The sequence below is a fragment of the Cadophora gregata genome (genome assembly GCF_030347475.1).
Source record: "Cadophora gregata isolate MNR1 chromosome Unknown scaffold_18, whole genome shotgun sequence".
In the NCBI taxonomy this organism is placed as follows: domain Eukaryota; kingdom Fungi; phylum Ascomycota; class Leotiomycetes; order Helotiales; family Ploettnerulaceae; genus Cadophora; species Cadophora gregata.
Window position 1 is genome coordinate 571060 of NW_026695941.1, and position 17839 is coordinate 588898.

General features: G+C 48.2%; 6 protein-coding genes across 6 annotated transcripts; 4 read left to right on the forward strand and 2 right to left on the reverse strand.

Moving 5' to 3' along the window:
• Positions 1–125: 125 nt before the first annotated feature.
• ONS95_006610 (uncharacterized protein) lies at positions 126–2338 on the forward strand (the record flags this gene model as incomplete). The annotated part of the gene is made up of 7 exons (XM_058500076.1): positions 126–303; positions 357–570; positions 629–846; positions 1039–1262; positions 1310–1533; positions 1585–1684; positions 1733–2338. The coding sequence occupies 7 exons, from the start codon at positions 126–128 to the stop codon at positions 2336–2338; spliced, it is 1764 nt and encodes a 587-aa protein (XP_058349911.1).
• A 1848-nt stretch (positions 2339–4186) lies between these two features.
• ONS95_006611 (uncharacterized protein) lies at positions 4187–9419 on the reverse strand (the record flags this gene model as incomplete). Its single annotated transcript, XM_058500077.1, has 2 exons — positions 4187–4422; positions 4478–9419. The coding sequence occupies 2 exons, from the start codon at positions 9417–9419 to the stop codon at positions 4187–4189; spliced, it is 5178 nt and encodes a 1725-aa protein (XP_058349912.1).
• A 1295-nt stretch (positions 9420–10714) lies between these two features.
• Positions 10715–11563, forward strand: ONS95_006612 (uncharacterized protein; the record flags this gene model as incomplete). Its single annotated transcript, XM_058500078.1, has 1 exon — positions 10715–11563. One exon carries the CDS (start codon positions 10715–10717, stop codon positions 11561–11563), a length of 849 nt encoding a protein of 282 aa, XP_058349913.1.
• A 591-nt stretch (positions 11564–12154) lies between these two features.
• Positions 12155–12852, forward strand: ONS95_006613 (uncharacterized protein; the record flags this gene model as incomplete). Its single annotated transcript, XM_058500079.1, has 3 exons — positions 12155–12191; positions 12346–12458; positions 12523–12852. 3 exons carry the CDS (start codon positions 12155–12157, stop codon positions 12850–12852), a joined length of 480 nt encoding a protein of 159 aa, XP_058349914.1.
• Positions 12853–13155: 303 nt separating this feature from the next.
• On the reverse strand, positions 13156–14406 carry GNT1_1 (N-acetylglucosaminyltransferase; the record flags this gene model as incomplete). Its single annotated transcript, XM_058500080.1, has 2 exons — positions 13156–14011; positions 14078–14406. The coding sequence occupies 2 exons, from the start codon at positions 14404–14406 to the stop codon at positions 13156–13158; spliced, it is 1185 nt and encodes a 394-aa protein (XP_058349915.1).
• A 156-nt stretch (positions 14407–14562) lies between these two features.
• On the forward strand, positions 14563–17497 carry ONS95_006615 (uncharacterized protein). The gene is made up of 2 exons (XM_058500081.1): positions 14563–16071; positions 16127–17497. The coding sequence occupies exon 2, from the start codon at positions 16469–16471 to the stop codon at positions 17351–17353; it is 885 nt and encodes a 294-aa protein (XP_058349916.1). The 5' UTR covers positions 14563–16071; positions 16127–16468; the 3' UTR covers positions 17354–17497.
• The last annotated feature ends 342 nt before the right edge of the window (positions 17498–17839 follow it).

Genomic DNA, 17839 nt, shown 5'->3' on the forward strand with positions numbered 1-17839 from the left:
CGCGCCAAGAAGACCCTAGCTAGCTTTAAGCCGAATCAAGATAATTGTCGACGAGGCAGCTTTCCCTCTCCTCTCCATCTTCTCCTTCCCCCAAACTACTTCCAACACCACGAACACCGCACAAGATGGCTTGGAGACAGCAAGGAAGCACTGGCTCGAACAACATTCCCTTGGGAAATAAGCGCAGATTCAACGCTGGAGATAGCGCATCGCCGCCTCGCGACGACAATGGCTACCATCCGTCCGCGCCTTCGAATGGCAATTCTGATGGAGGATTCAAGCGTGGCCGCAGCCCAGTAAGAGGTAAGTAGCTCTGTATTCCATTTTCGCATGATCATACTGACCATAATCTCTAGAGGAGCCTAATGCAGACGGCACTCGACGTCGCAAGAAGAGAAATCGTTGGGGGGACAGCACTGAGAACAAGGCTGCTGGCCTCATGGGGCTTCCGACTGCTATCATGGCCAACATGACCAGCGAACAATTGGAGGCATATACTCTGCACTTGCGCATTGAAGAGATCAGCCAGAAGCTAAGGATTGATGATGTCGTCCCAGCCGATGGTGATAGGTATGTACTCTCCGCCACCCCTGCACCAAATGACCAAAGCTAATGACTACCGTCACAGATCTCCTTCTCCTCCCCCCCAATACGATAACTTCGGTCGTCGTGTCAATACTCGAGAATACCGATACAGGAAGCGTCTCGAAGATGAGCGCCACAAGCTGATTGAAAAGGCTATGAAAGTCATTCCTAACTACCATCCGCCACAGGATTACCGTCGTCCTACTAAGACACAGGAGAAAGTCTACGTCCCGGTCAATGACTACCCAGAAATTAACTTCAGTATGATTGCTAACCCTCTAACCTTTCTAACTTCTGTTCTATCCCCACTTACTGCTCCTTTCCCTTTCATTACTGTGTGATCGTGCGGGGCATTCGAGAATGCAACGCATTGTCGTCACTAACCCGTCACTCACTACATGTTGCTCTTAGCTTTTGACCATACACTAACACTTAGCTTGCGCTTTACTAAAGTTGGCTTACTTATCGGACCTCGTGGCAACACATTGAAGAAAATGGAAACAGAATCCCAGGCCAAAATTGCCATCCGTGGAAAAGGATCCGTTAAAGAAGGAAAGGGTCGATCCGACGCCGCTCACACCAGCAACCAGGAGGAAGACCTTCATTGCTTGATCATGGCAGACACCGAGGAGAAGGTCAACAAGGCAAAGAAGCTGATTCACAACATCATTGAGACTGTAAGTCCCTTCCCCTCATTTGAAGACACCTTTACTGACACTTGTAGGCTGCTTCCATTCCTGAAGGCCAAAACGAGCTTAAGCGCAACCAACTTCGTGAGCTTGCAGCACTCAACGGTACTCTTCGTGACGATGAGAACCAAGCATGCCAGAACTGTGGTCAGATTGGTCATCGGAAATACGACTGCCCTGAACAACGCAACTTCACCGCCAACATCATTTGTCGTGTCTGTGGTAACGCAGGCCACATGGCTAGAGATTGTCCTGACCGGTATGCCTACCATCAATACACTAGAAATAGCATAATGCTGACCGGATTTAGACAACGTGGTGCTAATTGGCGTAACGATGGTCCTGGTGGTCCTCCGGCTGCTGGTGTTGGTCGTATTGGCGCAGGAGACGCCGTTGATCGGGAGTACGAGGTAAGCAATCCGGTTCCGAATTTTCAAGCCACGACTAACATTCTTCAGTCACTTATGAATGAACTTTCAGGTGCTCCAGCTCCAGATGGTCCTCGACGGATCGAAGCTGGTCCAGGTGGAAACTTCGATCAGCCTCCACAAGACGATGTCAAGCCTTGGCAGCGCGGTCCCACCGGTGCCGCTGCTCCATGGCAAAAACGAGGGGATGATCGAGGATTCGACTCCCGTGATTCTGCACCATCGGGAGGCGCTGCGCCATGGGCAAGAGATCGTCCTCGTGGAAATGACAACCGTAGTGGTGATTCATACTACAGCGGTGGTCAGCAGGGCTATAATGCTCCTCCTGCAGCTGGTGGCAATTCCGCACCTTGGGCACAAGCAGCTCCTGCATATCCTCCCCCCGCAGCTGGCTACGGGGGTTATGCTGCTCCTGGTTACAGCGGTGGCTATCCTCCCCAACAATCGATGGGTGCGCCACCTGGATTAGCTGCACCTCCTGGATTGAGTGGTGCCGGCTTGAGTGCTCTTCTTCAACAGTATGCTGGAAGCCCTCCACCACCCCCTCCAACCTCTAGCATTCCACCACCTCCCCCAGGCGGTGCACCCCCGCCACCTCCTCCTAGCGACGCTCCTCCTCCACCGCCCGGAAATTAGGCCTGGGATTCTGGGTACCTGCTAGGATGCTAACATAAGATTTCGGATTTTTCTACACTTGGTGTAAGAAGTCATCAGGCTTGGTCGTTTTGCTTTGCTCTCTCGTGCACTGTTACTTACTTTCATAGTTTAGTTGTTCCCGGCCGGCACATTAACTGTAGTAATACAACAGCTTTTTCTGTATTTTCTTAGGGTTTTTGGATGTAGCTCCGTCTCATCCTGGCCTAAGAAACAATGTGAGACGATTCCATACGAATCTCTTACGACTGGCTCTTTTGCTCTTTTGCTCTTTGTCTTGATGCGTGTTTTGCTTTCTACTCGCCATCCATTTTTTAATCGTGCCCAAACTTCAAATTTGACTAGGACCAGCAACGTACCCATCACCATTGGCCACCTGTGCCACGTACCCGAGACGAAACCTTCCGCTTTAACAGTTATAAGTCCACTGATTGATTTATACGATTTAAGACAGCTCATACTTCTGGCAGGCACAACCCAACAAGCCCTTACTTCAACTACAGGACACTATTTTCAGGGAAAGACACCCGCTCTTGCCCTTGATACACTCCCGCTCTATTGTGAGCACAAACAATCTGAGTCCAGTCAGGATAAGTTCTCGACCTAGAACAAATGCCATCTTAAGTATGACTGTGATAAGAGGAAGCTTTCAGGTGTTATCTACTAATGTATACTGAGCCGGTGCCCGAATGGGTTATTAATTGGAGTTTCGTTGTATTCTTTCCAAAGAAGGAATTCAATGTGAGTTTGAGAGGTTCGATGGCACTGGTCACGCGGATCAAGTACGGTGCTCCTGCGAATCCTGTTGTGTACTGCTTTGTTCTGGCAAATGGCAGCTCCATGATTTCGACTGGTATTTTTCAGACCATACTTTGCTGCAACGTCACGCGCGTGTTCTTAAAACTCCCAAACCATCCAAACATCCCCTGTTGAATCTTTTCGAGTCCCCTAGTACCCTCTCTTGTCAACATCTCGCAACCGGGCCAAGCCCCTCTCTTACTCTAACAGCTGACTGATAAGCTCCATATATGATACCATCCTGACAAGCAACGCAAACTCTGTGTCCGCACTCATTGCAGCGGTTCAGGTAGCTTTCGCTTTGGCACTGATTATCATTAGCTGGTTTTCATTTCCGTTTACCGTCCACTGGGCTGGGAAAACTTGCCTCAGAGCAAACCCACATGATGAATTTAGGTCTGAGGACTCAATTTGGCTGATGTGCGTAGACTTTGGACGATTTTTGGTTCCTGGGAAATGGACGTCATTTGGATTCATGAACAGAGCGAAGCTCTGGTTAAATAGTGCGACATTAGGAGGGCTGAGCAGCCGTGTTGAAAACACACTGCCTGTTGAATAACCTCACATGTCTGTTCCTATTAATCATAATAGAGGCTGCCCGTGGAGAACCTATGCTCCATGCCCTGCACTGGCATGACTGGACAGTCTACTCTCCCATGTGTTTGAGAATGACTGGCGAACACACCCTTCAAACATCTCAGTCGCGATTCGACATTAAGAAGCAAATCAACCCATGAGCGAACTTGTTATTCCCAGATATGTGAATGTGAACCCTACTACCAAACACATGTCTTTGAATCATTTCACAGGTTATGGGGTCACATATAGGCAAGCATGACAACTCCCACAGGTTATGGGGTTACATACTGGCAAGCATGATAAGTCCTAACTCCCAATTCCTAACTCTTAGAAAACAAGATGCCTCATTTGTCGCCCAAATATGGCCACTTCCCAGAAGCCTGAACAAGATACTATACCTCCGTACTTCATAAATTCCACGAGCTCTGCATAAGCCTAAGCTCCACTGTTGGCCTATTTGAGCTTTCGTTTCTTCACGGAAGCCTTTGTCTGTTTTGAACTAGTGTCAGTGATGGCCGTCTTGCGTTTCGACGATCTAGTAATCCGCTTTCCGGACTCTGCAGATTCCTCTGGGACACTCTTCAAAGTCCCTTTACTCCGCCCGGCGGTTGACTCTGGTTCTGGCTGTTTAGCTACAGCGCGCGGCAAAGGTCGCTTGCCTCTCGTCGTAGCGGGCTTTTCATCAGCTGCTGTTATCGTATTAGTCTGGTACATACTCTGGATTAGCCTTTGCAGGCAACTTACTATGTCGGCTTGACCCTCTTTGCACACTGCTGCCAGTCAGTCCGCTCGTGAGCTCCCGCGACTGACGCCGGTCCTCTGCTGGAAGTATGGTATCTCTACTAGCGCTTGCACGCTCGATCATGATCTCAGTGCTGGTTTCTGATGCTTTGTCTTCGTAAGGTGGGTCTGTTTCCACCTCTTCCTCTTCTATGGCTTGAACCTCTTCTTTTATATTGTCCATTGTATTCATGACTCTATCGAGGAAGTCTTTCTTGAATTTGAGATCTTCTGCCAGCTTGAAATTCTCTTCCTCCAGCTTCACGATCTCCTGTTTAAGATCCTCGATCTCTTCTTCAAGTTCGCGGACTCGTTGCTGCCACGTCTCGATATCTATTATATAGCCGTTTCTCTCGTCTGTTGACATTTGCGAGGATTGTTTTTGGCCACTTTCCGCGCCCTTATCACCATCCGTGGAGGCAAGTTTGTGGTGTAGATCATCTATTTCGAGTTCGAGATTCGTAATCTGACGTTGACGATCCTTCAAGACGTCATTATTCTTCCAGTCATCCAACTCTGTCTGAAGTCTTTTATTGTGTTCTTTAAGAGTGGCGATCAAGCTTCTCAACGCGGTATCAGCGCCTAAGCTAGATTCATTCTGGAGGTCTTCGTCAATGAACATGGTCAGTTCGGCAACTTTCGACTCCGCCACCTTGAGCTGTTCGCGCAATGTCCTGTTCTTGGTGACGAGTGCCTTTCGTTCTTTTTCGCGGCGATCTCGTAATCTTTCGTTTTCTACCATTGTTTCTTCAAGTTCATCGTCATCCCAGTCGTCGGTGAACTTTGCTCGGGGGTCGCGATTGACTTTCTTCTTACTCTTTAGTTGTGCCTCCTTTCTGGCAAGTTTTCCCTTGAGTTCTTGAATCTCCTCATCCTTTTCAAACTCAACTTTGATGGTGGATGGATACTGAGGATTGTGGTTTTTCTTGCCATGTAAGGATTCGCCGAGTTGCTTTGCCAAACCTGCGTTGGTCTTCTCCAAGTAGGCAACTTCGTCATGCAACTTGAAGACTTCAGTCTGAGCAGATTCCACCTTCAATTGCAGGTCAGCAAACTCATCTCGTTGTTCTTTAAGCAGCTTCTCCTTAGCTTCCAAATCCGTATTGCAATCGCTCAGCTTCTGCCACAGATGGGCATCTGTTTCAGGGGACAAATCCTTGAGCTTGGTCGTTAGACTTGTGATCTGTGCTCGAGCAACTGTCAAGTTCATAAGATTCTCTGAGGTTTGGCGTTCATTGTCACGGGTATTTCTTTCCAGTGTGATCGACAAGTTCGCGATGATACGGTAGCTTTCCTTCAGATCGTCCTCGAGCGCTGCGGTAGTGGCCAGGCGAGACTCTTTCTCCGCTTCGATATACTCATCTGCAGCATTTCCTGCCATTTTCCATCCACTCGCCTCTCTGGCCTTCTCACAGCATCGTCCTTCTTCGACCTTGAGACACAGGTCGCGGACGGAGTGTCTCAAGCGCTCGGTTTCAGCCTGCTCGTTCCGAAGACGTCTCCTGGCATCCTTCAGGTCTTGTAACTTGTCATTCAGCTCATCATTCTCTTGCCTCAAGAGTGTCAATTCTTCTTGATCCGGTGTCGGGTTTATGTTTAGACGGAGAACCTGAGCTTGAGCAACTGCTAATTGTCTCCTGAGTTCGGCTGCTTCTACATTCTTCGATGCAGCAGCAGAGCTAAGTCGGGTATTCATGTCAGCTATCAGCTGTTCTCGGGCCTGCAGTCTTGCTTCTGTGAAATTCAAGTGTCTCACGAGTGCTGCATTTCCATCAGTTTCGGGCTGGTCGCTGTTAGCCTGAGCCGCCATTAACTCGTTTTTTAGCCGTTGAGTGCTGTCACGCTCATCTTGAAGTTGTGATTTGAGTTGCTCAAGATGTCTGATGCTATCTTCCCCGGCATCTGTAAGTGTTTGTCTGCTTGCGTCTAGTAGCTTCTGAGTGTTGGTCACAGATATCTCCAGATCTCGAATCTTGTTGCGCAGAATACTCTTCTCCTCGGCAAATTGATCCTCAGCTTCTTGCTGTAACTCAGTAGACTGTTCTAGCTCTTTCTCCAATTCCGAGATTCTACTGGTCAGTGTTTGAGTACCTGCAGGGGATTGACCGCTGCCTCCGTCTCTTTCTCTGCGAGCAGCATCTCTTCCAGTGACGGCTTTGTCCCTATCTCTGCGTGTCTTCTCTCTTTCAATCTCAGAGGCTTCGTGTGCGCGATTTGATACTGATGCCAGACTCTTATATTTTGCAACTTCGGCTTGCAGTGCCTCTAAGTCTGTATGGGAGCCTCCACCGGTTTCACATTTCTCTAGTCGCTTCCTTGCATGGTCTCTTTCCTTCAGAGCCTTCGTCCTTTCACTCCGGATGCGTTCTGCTGTCTCCTCTGCTTTGCAAAGAGCAATCTCGAGTCTCTTGAAGGCTACTTCGGTTTTGGCGACGCGGTTCTCCCGCTCTTTCAAGTCTCGTTTAGTGCTTTCGAGCTCTTCTCTCAGATCCGCTCGTTTGCTTCGCAGCCACTTGACGGTCGTAATTTGTTCTGGGTCTTGACCGACACTATCAAGTTGTTCTTGCAGGTCGTCTCTTTCGGAAGTTAGGTCTTTGATTTGCTTCTTTAGGCGAGCGGAGTCTTTCTCCACGGCTGATTTCTTGTGATTCGCGTTACCTTGCTCAAGCTGCTGCTGAAGATCGTTGATTCTGGCCTCCAATTCTGCCACATAGTCCCCACCTGCTCGGACTTCTCTCTCCAGATCAGCCTCTGCCCGATCTCGCTGTGCCTCGAGGTCTGTTATCTTCGGTGCAATAACTTCGAAAGCTGCCGTTTGTTCCGCATGTTCCTCTTGCAACTTTTCGAGATCGTTCTCCGTTTCAACCAGGAGATCAGTCAGCTCTTGCACACGCGTTTTGAGGTAGTCAACCTCAGCTTGATGGCCTGCCTTTCGATCGCCTGCTGCGATTCGAGCTTGCAAAGATGCAATTGCCTTCTCGGATTCTTCTTCCTTGTCCTCCAGTTCCTGGACTCTATTGGCTCTTGCAGAAATCACTGCAATGTCAACATTGATAAAACTTGGTGCTGATCCTTTCGACTCGAATTCATCTAGTCGTTCTTGAATGGCTTCATTCTCCTTCTTGACATTGATGATGTTCGCAAATGTTTCTGTTTGCTTCCTCGTGGGTGCGATGAGTTCAGCATTGGCATGGGCTGATTGTAGTGGGGTGTCCTCGGGATCTGGCAGTGACATGCTTTGCCGTTGAATGCACTCTTCCAGCAGTTTGTCCGCCTGCGCAATTTCTAAAGCATCCTTGGTTCTCTGATATTGACATTCAGCCAATGCAACAGTCAGTCTTGCGATCTCATTATTGCAAACTTGGGAAGTTGGAGCTTGTCGAAGCCCTTTGATGATTTCTTGAAGACGAGCAACTTCTGCTTGGACAGCATCGAAGTTTCCCTGGAGATTTTGAAGAGAACGTTGCAATAGTGATGATTCCGTAGTCGCTTTTGCTTTTTCTCTCTGGCAACCAGAAAGTTCGTCGCCGAGCTTTTGAATAGTGTCGTCTCCGCTGCTCCCTGTCAAGGAGGTTACCTGCCGTCTCAAGGAATCAACTTCGTCATGAAGATCCCCCAATTCCTCACTACCAATCATGACGTGTTCACGCGTCTCGTCGCTGAACATTGTTTTTGTTTTTGCATCAGAAATTTGATTTATTGGTTTATCGAAACACTCTTCTAGTATGTGGTTTTGTGATTCAAGCTCGGTGATCCTTGCCCGAAGACTAGTCAAGACCGCACTCTCTCCTGCAGAGTCCGAATCACGATTTGGAAGGCAGTGGTCGAGAATAGTCTTAAGATGTAAATTTTGGTCGTGTGCTTCATCCAGTTGTTGCTGTAGCCTGTGGATTGTTGGAGTGGGCCCAATGACGCTATCGAGTCGTTGGGGCGAGATGTTGCTTCCTCTCACAAGGAGAGATTCAAGAGTGGCGATTCTGTCCTGGAGGCAGCTTGCATTCTCGATGCTCTCATCAAACAGTCTGATATACTCCCTGAAATCGATCTCGCACTTGCTACCACAATTGCAGCATTGGCCGTCACTCGATTTTCCTGGTTGCCATTGTCCTAATATGTTGATGAGTTGCCCCAGGTTTGACTCAAGTATGGGAGCGGTATCGGCATATTTATTGGCAAATTCGAGAAGCTCCTTCAGATTCTGATCACCCATACCATGATTATCGCTGGTATTGCCACCATTGACTTGGGCTGTTTCGGTAGTCCTGCTGCCACCATCTATTGCAGCGACTTTTGCTCGAAGCTTGGCATTTTCAGTGCTTATAGCTCCCACGTTCTGTACAGCAGCAACAGCTGCATAATTTGCCGCTGTTTTAGCTGTTGTAGCACGCTCGTTGCTGGCTTTGGCTTGGACACTGAGTTTTGCAATGATTTCGTTTGAGTTGGTCTGAGCATTCTGTAGGACTGTGATGATGGAATCAACGCTAGACTGGTAATTCACGTGCGCAGCCTCTAGTTCCTCAATGTCCTCTAGAATAGCATTGATGTCGATCTGATTTTCATCGTAATCTTCGAAGATGCTGCTTGTAATCTGCTGTTTCCAAATCCCAAATTTCTTGACTACATCAGACAGTCTCTTGCTGTCAGTCGTACGGCAATCTGTCAAAACAGCGGGTCTCGGAGCCGAAGGAGATACGGAAATTTTCTTGAGTTGAGCAATCTCAGCCTGCAATGAGTCTACCTCATTCTGTCGTTGGCTGATGATCTGATAGGCATGGCGTGTCTCCCGGAGTAGAAAATCTACTGTGGTTTGATTATCTTCATTGGTCAAAGCTTGCACTTCTATCCTCTGAATTTCGTCTTCTGCGTCAAAAAAATCCAGACCAGTAAGTGGTATCGGCGTAGCCATGCTATTTCAGGGTATGCTCCCGCTCGCGGTGGACCGAGATAGTGAGTTGGCTTTGGGTTGTGTCGAGATGGGTAATGCCAAATTGGACAACCCTGAAAGAGAGAGACATTGAGGGCTATAATTACTTATGAAAGCTTCGTGTCTTTGTTACTGGTTTCTGTGTGTGTAAATGCCTTGAGTTGTTGAATTGTTTGCGGTTGGTCTTGTTCGCTTCATGGCAAACGTCTTTGTTCTTTGTTGTAATCTCCTCAGCAGAACCCAATCCGGCGTTCGGCACTGCCACTTTTGGCGTCGAAGGAAACTAGCAACTGTATCTCATTACCTGTAAGATACAATCCGCGTGCGACACAATGTCTCTGTGCTGCCCGAGGATTTTCTTGTTGGCTGATGTGCGGTTTGTTGATGTTCGCTTGCTGTGCTTCAGGGGCTCGCTTAATTCACGCCGTTGGCTTGAATCTGACCAACAGCTGCAAAGACCATCTCCCATGGCCAGTCATACCATACTCGGACTATTGTTGCAGAAGGCGTCGAAGCATTCCATTCTATGGTACATCCAATGTCATTTCGTGTCAATTTGATTCCTGGCGACGATTGATATCCAGAAGCTGCTATATACCCGCTGGTCCACGTTGATTCTATGGTGCGTGCAAGTGTTGTTTTGGGGATCTATTCGGGCCCTTATCACAGACGTGTTATCATTTCGCGGGTGTCGTTTGTTGTTTGAAGCTGCTGTCCCAGTGCTACGGATTGTGTGATGCTAGGTGCCTCCAAGACTGTGGATATTTCCAGACACGTGACTAGGGATATTGTGGCCTCTAGGTACGTAGGAAGAGCCTGACCTGCTTGGAAACTGGGTCCAACATAGACTCTGCGTAGAGATTTTGGCCGCTATCGACTTTCCAACATCAAATCTCTTCAGGAGCACGGATTATTTTCCTCGAATCCAGGTGACTACCTCGGTTCGGTAGAAAAGGGCCCGTTCCCGTTCGCAACGAGACTTAACAAGGTAACGTGCGCTACACTACTGTAACTTGCACTTCCAAAGGCCCCAAAAGCCTCAACAGAAGATATTGGCGTGACATATGCTCAAAACTCTCCATACCTCGGCGCTTGGCAGACATAATATATCAACGACATAATCCCGTTCCCGTTCCGATGAGGCACGGAAACTTCGTCGCCAGCAGGCTCCCATCGCTGGATGACGAGCCAGACGAGATTCCAGGAAATATATAAACGTAGGTACAAGCTCTCGTTCTTCCTTTGTCTCGCTAGAAGTGCACGAAGAACGCAACAAGATGTCGTCCAAAGCCACCGCGAAGGCCTCCGTTGCATTGGAGCATTTCGTACGTCTTAATACATCAGTCTTCTACCACGAACCTACCACGTCGAAATCCGGGTCCTCCACATCTCCTGATCCAGACCTCATCTTTCTCGCAGGCTGGATGGATGCTTCACCCAGGACTCTAGCCAAATATACCGCCGGTTACGAGAAAATATACCCATCAGCGCGCATCGTAGCCATAACGACAACCTCCCTCGACGCTGCATTCCTCCCTCTCTCATCGAACCTCAAGCGCATTCAACCCGCCATTGACATCCTCTCTGCACTACCATCCGGCTCGAAACTCCTCGTACACTTCTTCTCCGTCGGCGGAGCATGGACGACTTGTCTAGTAGCAAAAGCATACCATGCAAAAACGGGGCGCCAATTGCCAGTCACAGGTATGATCTTGGACAGCACACCTGGACGTGTCAAATACGCGTCCACAATTCGCGCCTTTGCAGTAGCATTACCCAAAAATCCGATCCTAAACGCACTCACGAACATCGGAATACGTATCATGTTCTTCTTATACATTTTCGCGTATTGGATAAGTGGGAAGTTGGATCTGATAGCGCAGACGCGGGCGGATCTGAACCACAAGGCATATTTTGGAACAGAGGCGAAGAGGATGTACATCTACAGTGATGCGGATGACAAGGTTGCGTGGGAATTTGTCGAGGAACATATTGAGGAGGCCAGGCAGAAGGGGTATTACGCTGAAGGAGATAGGTGGGTTGGTAGTACGCATTGCGGGCATTTGCTGGTGGACCCTGAGCGGTACTGGAAGGGTGTTACTGGGCTATGGGGGAGTGTTTCGTGAAGAATTTCCGTCGTTGCATCCGTTGCATTGCCCGAAACCCATCTTGAGCAAATTCTTTTGGAGCATAGTTTCTTCATCTTGCAATTTCAGAATCTAGATGCATCCTTTCAAGAGATCGAGATGTCGTTGTCTTCGATCGCAGCTAGTGCTGTACCCGGGTGTGTCCGCGTACCTTTTTGGCGGCAGTCTAAACTTTATTCCGCCTAATGAGATGCTTATCATGACATTTCGACATGGATTACTTGCCTACTATGACGTTCTTTGATTTCGAGAAGTTATCCCCGATGCAACACCTCGGGAGAAAGGAGCTTGAAGCTATTTCGGGGAGCCGCCCAGCAATGTTTGTCAGCCATTTGCGTTGTTATGTCGAAGGCGGGGTAGATGTTACGACAACTCTGGTTACCGAGGGGGAAGCTCTATATAGCCTATTCGCTCTTCTGCTCTCTTGATCTAAGAATCTTCATTTCTTGCGTCCATGCTATTTCACCACTTTTGAAATTCATTGTCGTAGAATCACAATCTTAGTCGCGAATAGCTGGATTCCTCAAGCAAGCCCTAGAAGCCTAGAAGGTAGTCCGTCTCAAACTCACAATGACTACAGTTGGAATTCCCGTTCCAAGGCTGCTGCGTAAGTTTGATATGCTTTACTTGAATCATTGCAATACTTATTACTTTTTTACATCCTATGTTTTATTATTTCCGTACAGTAAAACTCTATCGCTGGTTTCAAGCTCTCCAGATCTACATAAACACTTAATGATATACTGACATCAATCATTCAGCTATCGCCGGGACATGGGCAGGGCCCTTTGCACTCTACAACATCTTCCTCTCCAGTCGAGTCTTCAACCAACGCCTCAAGACGCATGTCTATTTCGGCGACAAAGATACTTCGGTTAGACTCTCACTTTCTTTCCATTCTCCAAAACTACATACATAATAAATCTGACACTCCCCAGACACCAACCGACCCATCCACAACCACATCCAAATACTCTCCCCTGACCCTCGCCTCCCACTCGCACTCGAACTTCCTCGAAAACGTCCCCTTGGCCTTCATCCTCCTCATCATCGCGGAGCTCAACGGCGGGAACAGGAAGGCGCTGCATTATACGATGGCGACGCTGCTGGCGCTGCGGATCGCGCATGCTGAAGCAGGTTTGATGATGAAGGGCAACTTTGGGGATGGAGGTGTGGGGAGACCACTGGGGTATGTGGGGAGTCTTGGAGTGCTGGGGGGACTGGGTGCGTATGCCGGGTGGTTGGTTAAGGGGTACTGGGGATTCTGAATGGGCAAATTTGAAATGAATGGGTGGGCATCGTGATGATGATGGGAAGATGCCTGTTCTTATTGTTTGGTTCGGCAAAGACGCGGACGATTGGGCTTCAATTCTCTTGGAATTTCTGGAAGGAGCAGCAGCACATGTGCAAACGATAGGCATTATCATTCTGTACACAGGCAAACATTGTCCTTTGCACATAATCGTTAATATTACTCATTGTTCAACCAACTGAAGGGGTATATACTTCTCAACCTAGTCATGTATCCAAAATAATACAATCATTCGCTTATCCAATATCCGACGCCTCTTTCACGTAGTTTCATCATGGAAGAACCTCCCATGTCTCAACATAGCATCAGCTTCCTGGTCGCGTACTTTAACCTCGAAATGACTTCCACAGAAGCCCTTCCTCTTCGCAGCATAATCAGCATACAGCTGCATCCAAATCATCCTATCTTTACAATTCGTCGCTCCAAACCACTCGCTCTTCAAACATTTCGGCATGTGTTTATTCAACATTGACTGGGGAGCGCTATCCCACGGTCGAGGAATCGGCCAGTCTGAAAAATGTATCATCTTGGAATTATGTAGCTCCGCTTCTGGATCCCATTTCTTGCTCGAGCCTCGATACTTCGAGTGGTCTTGTCTCCGGAACTCGCCAGTCATTAAGTGGTATGGTCGTTGTGGGATCTTCAAGGTTTTGCTTTTATACAGTTTCTCGACGATCGTGAGGTCGTATTGATCGGGATCTGCCTTCTCGATCTCGGCCTGTATTCTTGCGAATTCGTTCGCGGAAGGAGTAATGAGCATCATCTGGTTGGAGAATGCCCAGCCTGTCGGCTCGCCCCAATATACCCATGGCATTGCTAACTTCGCTTTCGGGAGCAGGAATACTGAATCGAGGTTTCCTCTTGCTTGAGAGGCAGAGTCGAGGACTAGGACCCGCGAGAACTCCGTAAGATTGAATGCTATCAGTTTGATATATTGGTCTGCCCATCTTCCCCGGTCAGCAACATTCTCTTTCAGAGCGTCAATGGGATGTAGACGCGCAAAGTATTTATCGCGAGCTTCGCGCAAGAGGTGTGCTTTTCGTGTCAAGGTGTTGTTGAGCGCGGGGTCAGTTTCGACTTCGTCAGGACTCCAGGTGGAGGGGTAGACTAGAGTTCTTTGCTCGCGTCAGTACTTGCACCAGCTTGCACTTGATATTGTCCGTCAGCCTTGAGCAACTCACCTCCTCGCCCTACTTCCTATCTCCTCAATGTCATGCCATGTCAGGACCGCACTACACAGCTTCTCCTCGTCTGCCACGATCTGGATATACTGCTTGTCGTCCCACTGGATCCAGAGGCTCTCTACGCTCATGGTGGGCCGCACCGGACCAGGCCAGTCGTGTCTGTCATGATTGTGATCTAACAACCATCTTATACCAAGAAGCAAGAATATTATCAGGGCGACGAGCTTGAAAGTCGGCGTCGCAGTGATGCGCTGAATGCGCCGCAGGGGACGAGGCATTGGCCGTCCATTCGTCGCGAAGGGATGGTGCTCCTTATCCTTCGGCATGTTCGCGATGGGGCTTTATTTCAACATCTGCCGGGTCAACAACGACGCTGAGCAGCGATATACTGGCCTCTACCCTCCCTCGACGACGCTGGTAAGGTGAGTACAGAGAATACATCGGGGTGAGTTTGGCTGAGACGGAGAGGGGGTGTAGTTTGGAGTGCAGAGCGCAGTTCATACTTCCAAGCCGCTAAAGACGGATCCGGATAACAGGGGCGTGAGGACTTTCTCCTTTGGGCACATCTTGGCATTTTCATTTATTTCAAATTTATCCGCCGTTTCTTGCTCTTATCCTATGCTCAAGTATTTTCAGTCTTCGCTGTCCTTTTGGTAGTCTTATGTTCATCAGATTCAAGTGTCTGATGACTTCCAAGTCATTGCCAGTTTTTAAGCGATTTGGAAAGTTTGGCTCAAACCATATCATGAGTTTTCTGATATTGTCAAGTGGCCAATGAAGAGACGTTTCCCACCTCAGCTGTTAATATGAGATGGAATAATATGGGACTGGCGATTACGCGTCTGTGTCGAGCAAGGATTCTCTTTTTGTTCCGCTCAAAAATCCAACAGAAAGCGATGCTTGATTCCAAAGATCGCATGTTTACCTCAATGGAGCCACAGTGATTTGACTTGCATTCTTTACATGGCTTCGCGACGGGTCTAAGATGTAACAAGAGGCCTGAAATCCTCTACTCTACCTGCACTGTCTTCAAATCATCTACTCACTTGGAAATATGCATGTCACCAGCTAGGGGTTGAGAAATACGTAGCTCACAGTCATCAAGACGATTCTCAAATAAATTTGGACGAGAATCGACCGGCCATCCCGAATACGGCATTGTTCGTATCGAGTCTGTTCACCAAAAAACTGTTCCCTCCCAGCAATCTCCGATATGGAAACAGTCACAAGACGATATTTGTCACCGAGTCTAGCATTCTACCCCAAAACACGCAAAGGCAAGACTACGTAGCGTTCTGCACATGTCTCCATTTCTCAGCTACAACTTCCAGTCCGCATCGGCTTTCCGCCCTTCCTTGCTGCCCTAGTTTGCAAGTCACCAATATGGCCTCCACCTTCCAGGCAACTCCCTCCCCTGACCATAAAACGGCCGCCTCTGCACCTCCTGATGCCTCATCGGATCCTGTCCCATCGCGACTTGTTCTCTCCATCTCTGGATATCCATTTGGTATTGAGGATTCATCTGTTGGTGAGCTTCTAGGTTTGCTTGGCTAAGTGGTGGTCGATGAGGAACGAGCGCAGTCTGGAGACTCATGTTGAAGCGGCGGAACCAGGTGTCCATTTTGCTTACCTTTCTTTTGTTGTATTATCTACTCCTCTACTTTCCTGCGAACGTGGAACTAGCCTTTAATTCTTGTACGCTCTAGATCAGGGGTTGCTTTTGAGTATATGTTGGAGATCTGTTGGGTTTCAGAGGAATCAGGTCTTTGAGGGAGAAAGTCACTGTTTTTATACAAAGAAATCAAACAACGTTATTGGTAGCGATGTTTGTGGAGGATTCGAACAACAGAATCAATGAGCTGTTCTACATTCTGACGTGTTCCAGGAAGATGAGACGTTCAATCCTCGCACCCTTTCGATCTGAACCGAGTCAGCAACAGCAGAGCAATCCGAGTCTTGAATTCAGCAAGTTAGGTAGAATCCCGCAAAACGTAAAAAAGTGGCAAGAGGAGCAATGTTTTGCAAACATCTAATAATTATTAACAGATCAAATCGCCTACAGACTCAGAACAAGCAAACGTTACTTAGGTGATTCACAAATGTCCTGCGTGTTCGGATGAGCAGTTTGTGAGCCTGAGTGTACTGTTTTGTTCCTATACAGAATGACCGCTCGTCGTTGGATGACTCCAACAGGAGGACTCGTCAGTTGAATCACCTAATCCACCATGGTATACTTTACATATTTCTTTCCCCTATCACATTGAGCACCTCAAAATATCTTCGGCAAGTTGACCTTCTCTGTATCTTTTTCTTCTTCAACATACGAAAAACAACTACACAAATCAAGCGTTGATCCTAGTCCAAGATGAAGCCAACCGCCAACCTAAAATGCCACCTCCACTACCCAAGTCCACAACTTCTCCCATTCCTCCCACACCTAAAGCTTCCAACTCATCCCTAGCAGTCCAGAAATGCCACTACACCCTCAACGCCTACGTCTGCACCCACAAAACCTGGCCTTCCTCCTGCCCACCCAGCTTTAACACCTCCACATCACCTTCCTCACCCTCTCCCTCATCTCCCTCCGCCTCAAAAACACCCCGCATAATCCACAGCCCACCATGTCCATTCTCCTCTCCTATTTTATCCAGAACCAAGAACAGCACTCAGAACTCAAACATCCTCCGCTGTTTCAACATGGAGAAGACGCCCCGGATACAGCAAATACCGCAACTGTGTCCGAAATGCAGACCGTTCACACTTGGAGTGGGGAGGGGTGGGAAGGGAATCAGGGAGTTTGAAATTGAGGTTCCTTTTGAGGGGCAGTTGAAGATCGAGAAAGGGAGTGAGGGAGCCGCGGATTTGAAAGTTAAGGTTCAGGACGAGGATGCGGACGGGAATGGAAGTATACAATCTAAGGGAGATGAAAGCAAAAGCAAACTTAAGGCCAGCCGGCTGGAGCCCGAGCCGCTTATAATCCCCTCCTCGGAAAACGGCTCCCCCGAATTTCCTCCTCCTTCATTTTCGATATTCAAAAGAGTTCTCGGCGCATTGATACCCGGATCTAGCGCGTCTCCGCCAACCGACACTCCAGTTCAAGTCATAGACGACGAAACTACGAGTGAGAACGAAAACGAGGGCACTTTAACTATCGAGGGGACCAAACAAGACGTGAAAGGAAAGAGTAAGGATAAGAAGAGTTGGCATCAAGTAGAGCATGGTCCAGAGTGGGAGATCCCAGGTTGGGAGATTGTCGGGAGGGAGAAGAGCTGATCTTGATTTTGCCAGCAGGCATGTCGATATCTCATTCCCAAAAATTCTCTCAGAAGATGAAACATAACTACTAGAAGATTATTAGTATTGCATGAGTAAGTTGGATGGTTGATGGTCTGGTCTGAAGTAGCACTAGTGAATCGATGCTTTGAAGCGAGCCGGCAAAGTAGGAACGCTCACTTGCACTTGAATTTTCTTCGAAGCATGTTGAAAATGATGTGACCATATTCATAGGTCCGACTAGAAGGGCAAATACTGGCAGGATCTTGAGACTCGTGATTGATCGACTGGAAATCAACAATAAGGATTCTAAGCGAATCCACATAAGTACACACGCTACGAGCTCCGAAAACGAACGAGAAGAACATATGATATTGTAAAAGGGTGGAATGAATGAATCGCTGATGATTCCATGTGTTAATACTGGTTTTTTCATTGTAATACTCACATCTTTAGTAGGTAGTCTGGGATGAATCACCCTCCCGA

Coding starts and splice junctions, on each gene's coding strand:
- ONS95_006615 (XM_058500081.1), top strand. CDS start 16,469: ATGCCACCTCCACTACCCAAGTCCACAACTTCTCCCATTCCTCCCACA.